The following is a 5,000-nucleotide window of genomic DNA, read 5'->3' as shown; positions in this document are numbered from 1 at the left end:
ATGAATGTGTTGAAGATCACGACACTCCGCTTTAGCCATTCACATTTGCGCACAACAGGCAAATACCATCAACGTTTTTTCGCGGAAAGGTAGCGTTAGTGATAGAGTCACCTTCAGGACTCTCAGGGAGTAGGTTCATTCTCGAAATGGTACTTCATGTCAGGATGCACATTCAGTCCACAATAAACGTACCGACCTCCAGACATCTGCAGCCACAGCCTGCTGGGCACACATCCATGGTTCCAAACCACGTCAGGAGATGATACGCATGTCCCCCATGGCCACATGCAACACAGAAATTACTGGCACCTGCCACACGAAAAGACAGGAAAGGGAGAGGACAATAACACAGATCGAGAGAACAAAATGACGAAGAGGGGAGCAAGGAATGTGGCTTAAGATGTTCAGTCCTCAGTCAATTAGAGTGGGGCTGGGAAGCTTATGGGGAGGGGGGGGGGGGGGGGGGGCGAAGGGCTGCTGTAGTGGTGAGCCTCCCACCAATGAGGCCCGGGTTCAATTCCCAGACTTCAAATGTGGGATGAGTTTGTTGACTCCCTACTCTGCTCCGAGAGGTTTTCTTCCTTGTACTTCCTCAAAAAACCAACGCACGATTTGAGTTGATTTGATTTGATTAGAACAAACAGAATAGACCATTTTACAGTTGTAGCTTAGTTACCTGGCCTAAGAATGGAAGCGAGGCTGCCGGTGACCCTGCTTTGACACAACCCTTTGTGCTTTTCTAATGGTAATGTAGACTAATTAGAATTACAACGGCACAATTTACATGATAAAAGCAGCGAGGTCTGTATCAATAGGTCAACACTCATTGCCATTCCTCAAACTGACATTTCCCTTTTTATTCAACTTACACGACGTACAATCTACTTCAGATTTCAAATCTACTTCAAACTGAGAAACAAACATTTCAATGTGCAGAGAACATTCAGATTAGGCGAGCCAAAGAGTTGAACCCGGATCGATGGGTTTTCCTTGCATATTCCAGTATCCTACAGACTAACGAGACAAGCTCCTGGAAAATCGAATTTTTTAGAGTATTGACAAAGTAGTACACATCAAAACAAGTAAAAGCTAACGGTCTTCAAAGTGGTTTTTAGACCTAAATACTGTAGATCAGCGCGGCTTTGCTTAGAAACGCTATTTCTTGTTGAACTAAAGCTCTTATTCTGCCTATTTTCATTCTTTTTAACAGCGATAAGCTTCTCATATTAAGATGGGATGTTGCGTCGTGCAACTGTAAGGAAATGTCCAATGTCAGTTTGACGGATGGCCATTAGTGTTGACCGTATCAATACGAGGTAACCGGCAGCCTCGGGGCCATTCATAGGCTAGGTCACTGAGCTAACAACTGTAAAATGGCCCATTCGATATTTCAAATGATAAATTAAAACCATTGCCTCAAAATTTTTAGTCACTGATTGATTCTCTACTCTTCTTCTTCGACAGGTTTCTCTCCGATTGCTCCGGTTTTCCTCTCTCACCAAAAGCCATCACGTGATGCTTTCATGTCGTGTGATTTCACTAAATTTAGCGCTCAGCTAAACAAGACTGATACTTAAATAATTCAATCATTCCCTGGGTTGTTCGTTGTCCGTCGTACATTCTTTCCTTTCTAACCTTCAACTTTGCCCTCCAAAAAAAATGTATTATCATTGTTATTGTTGTTATTCTTAGAGCGGTTTTCAATTGAGTGTCGTAAAACCAAAACCAAAGTAATTACTTTGGCCAATCAAAAAGGACAGAGACAATCCAGTAAACCAATCAAAACTCGCAGTAATTACACGTAGCCGAAACAAAGCGCGGGAAAATGTGAACGAGCGAGCCACGATTGGTTTTGGTTTCACTTCTGATTGGTTGAAAAAGTGGCGCGAGAACTTTGAAGCAATCACTGAGTGAAGTAATCATAAACCAAAGCAATTCGCTAATTGCTTTCGACACTCAATTGAAAATCACTCAATTGTCCTCATAGTTACGGAAAAAGCCGTCCGCATCCGCGAGGGAGAGGGGGTAGGGGTTAGTGTGTCTTTCCCTTCTATTAAGATTAGGGAGTTTAACCCATTGACTCCCAGGGGTTCGCCATTGACGAGTAAAATTTCTGCTGTTAGACAGAGTAAAATACTAAGTATGGCCGGTTTAGGGGTGAAAGGGTTAAGAGCCGACGACGGCTATGACTACGACAACGCCACAAAACAATGTCATTGGTTAAAAGGCATAAATAATTGTGCCGCACGTGCAGCACGGATTTTAGCAAGTATGTTTCCGGTCCTCTGCATAACGGCGACGTGAACTCACCAAATTTGAGGTTTTGACGACAACTCTCATTCTCTGTTTTCACTCTGAAACCGCTCGCACAAATTTACTTTTAGGATACTTCGCCTATATTATAGGACGTGAACGAGACTGAATAATCGCGGAAGACTTATGATAGAGTCAAGTTGTATTTTGAGGTGACGTTTTCGTCGACCGTCGCCCTCGTAGATCTTAAAAGTCCCAATTGTATAGAGGGAGGTAAGCAGGGAACAAGGAAAGTGGGGCGTGATGGGAACGCTAAAGCAATCCTAGAACCTCAACTGACTAAAAAACACTGCAACAACTTGTTACCACTATACTACCCTGTTTATAAGAACATCATCCGGGACACGGAGTGGAAGGTCAGATGCAAACCGAATAATGTTTTATCGGCGCTTACCCCTAACGGCCACATGACATATCACACACTGAAGTCCAAACGATTTACAGGAACCGCATTGAGCTCCACGGAGCTTCTGTGAACAATTGCAACAACGCGTACCGAATTCTACAAAAAAAAAATCAAAACAGGAACGTTGCTAAGATTCGGATGAAAATATTTTCGAGCAGGATAACTCTCTTAACCACAAACATTGTAGACACAGTGGGTGCAATCTTTTGCGCGGAGGAAGTCAAAAGCAGTAGGAGTTGTTCTAACCCGCCTAGCGGGTAAGCGGGTATTGCTCGGAAAAAAAAATAGACTTTTTCGCTTTTTCGGAAAGCTGCAATTTTCTTCCCGTTACTTTCCCTCCTTAGCTTTTCTGCATTCGTTTCAGATTGCAATGGCAAAAATTGCTTCGTCCCAGTTTCCAAACCCATTAAGAAACCAAACCGCCATTCACTTGGCCTTGGAATTCAGCAACGAGAAATTGTATGAAAGATGGCTGGCTTTACTGAGGTGAATGAACCCGATTTGGCGTTTTTCCCTGCTCCACTTATCACGTTGAGACCAGAAATGTCCCGAAATGCAAGTAATTAGATGCACGCAGATTTCAATAAGCGTCACGAAGTGTCCTCTACACTTCCCTAACCCTTTTGAAGTTAAGGTAAACAGTTGAATTGACCCCAACCTATAAGTATTGGTAACCCTACAGGGCTCGAAATTGCGACCAATACAGTTTTTTTCCCTTTGGGACTAAAATATCTGCAGAGGTCGCAAATTTGCGACTTGTTTTCACCTTCGCTCTTTCGAAACAAAAAGGGTTAACAGTTGCCACTTTGCTGCGGTTTTTGCAAAATTAATAAAGAAAGAAATTACACAATTATTTTGCTTCTCGCCGTGAATTTTCTTTCACTCTGAAGATAGCGTAATAGCCCTTTTCACGGTTAGTTTTTCTTATTTGCCTTACGATGTAATCTAACGTGGATGCGAGGCAATTTCGGATTAAAACTACAAAATAGCCCGAAATTGCCTCACATACAAGCTAGATCATATTGTAATACAAATGAGAAAAACTAACCGTGAAAAGGGCTATTGTAGCGTAATAGACCTCTTTACAGTTGTCTGCTTAGTTACCTGGCCTTTAAATGAAAATGAGGCTAGAGTTGACCTTGTTATGATACATTAGTCATGCTAATTAGTAAGAATTTACAAAAGAAAAGCAGTGAGGTTTCTATCAAAACAAGGTTAATTCAAGCCTTACTTTCATTCATAGGCCACGTAACTAAGCGCACAACTGTAAAATGGGAAATACCAATGACCACAACCAGGTTTTCTGAGCCCGCGAGACTGAGCACCCCCAGAAAACCATTGTTTTAACGAAAACCGCAGGGCAGCAACCTGGTTCTGGTCATTGCTGTCTAAGGTCTTCCGTAAAATGGTCTATTTAGCTCCATTCGTTCCGTTATTCGCCATTTTTAGCGGTTTCTTTACACACAACTTGATTGCGGGCTCACATTTTGTTTTGCTAAACCGCTGACAACACAGTGCAGCGCGACAATTTTGCGACTAAAATTTGCGAAATTGCGACGAGCCCTGCGGCCTAACACTTCCCTTATTGTCGGGGAATAGGTACTGACAAATGCTTACTCCTAACGGGCACTTCGTGTTAAATATCAAAAATAGGCCTGTATCTAATTCCTTGCATTCAATTTCTGGACATAAGTGATTGATTACGCTGCGGCTGAGGGTGGAACGTTCGCTAAATTATCGCCGTCGTTTTGCGCCACGTTATCACAACGTTTCCATGGCTATAATTCACTGACCTACGCCCCTGTGAGGAGGTTGCGGCTCACTTAAGAACTTGGTTACTTCAGCTCTTTTACCCAGCAAATTCCAGCGGTACAGAACATCAGCGTACTGTTTTATGAAATGGTCATGCAGTTTAAGCTGTGCAACATCAACGAATCTGTAAAAGAACAAATGCATGTTGTGAACCTCAATTTTTTGCAATAACGCTTGGTTGTAAATCTCTTAAACTTAACGCCAAAAAGCTTGACTCCGTTAACACCTCACTCAGCGACCAAAGCGGGAAAGACCTTCAAAATCGTAAAGGGAACAAAATCGACCATACAACCAGCCCTGCTGAGTCATACCGACGCCTTTCGGTTGTAGTTAGATTTTGAAGCAGGTAGGACCATGTATGGAAAGGAACAATTCCAATAAATCTCAGGATAGCGCAAAAAAAAAAAAATTTTCTAAGGAAACCGTGGTGCTGCTTCGGGAGGTGAATGAAGCTCGAAATTTGATAGTA

At 42.5% G+C, this 5,000-nt stretch overlaps 1 protein-coding gene across 3 annotated transcripts in view; it reads right to left on the bottom strand.

Annotated features, from left to right (window-relative positions):
• LOC138019700 (GATOR2 complex protein WDR59-like) overlaps positions 1-5,000 on the bottom strand; it is a 43,960-nt gene that overhangs the window by 633 nt on the left and 38,327 nt on the right. For all 3 annotated transcript variants that reach the window (XM_068866562.1, XM_068866563.1, XM_068866564.1), the window contains 3 exons: positions 4,513-4,655; positions 2,708-2,815; positions 1-309 (listed from right to left, as the gene is read on the bottom strand). The exon at positions 1-309 is cut by the window's left edge and continues 633 nt beyond it. In XM_068866562.1, the coding sequence (XP_068722663.1) occupies positions 173-309; positions 2,708-2,815; positions 4,513-4,655 (388 nt within the window). In that variant the 3' untranslated portion in view covers positions 1-172. The remainder of the gene's footprint in view (positions 310-2,707; positions 2,816-4,512; positions 4,656-5,000) is intronic.

Source organism: Montipora capricornis, chromosome 10 (assembly GCF_036669925.1).
Source record: "Montipora capricornis isolate CH-2021 chromosome 10, ASM3666992v2, whole genome shotgun sequence".
Classification (NCBI taxonomy): domain Eukaryota; kingdom Metazoa; phylum Cnidaria; class Anthozoa; order Scleractinia; family Acroporidae; genus Montipora; species Montipora capricornis.
Note: the sequence above shows the minus strand (reverse complement) of the source record. Positions and strands in the feature narration are given on the sequence as shown.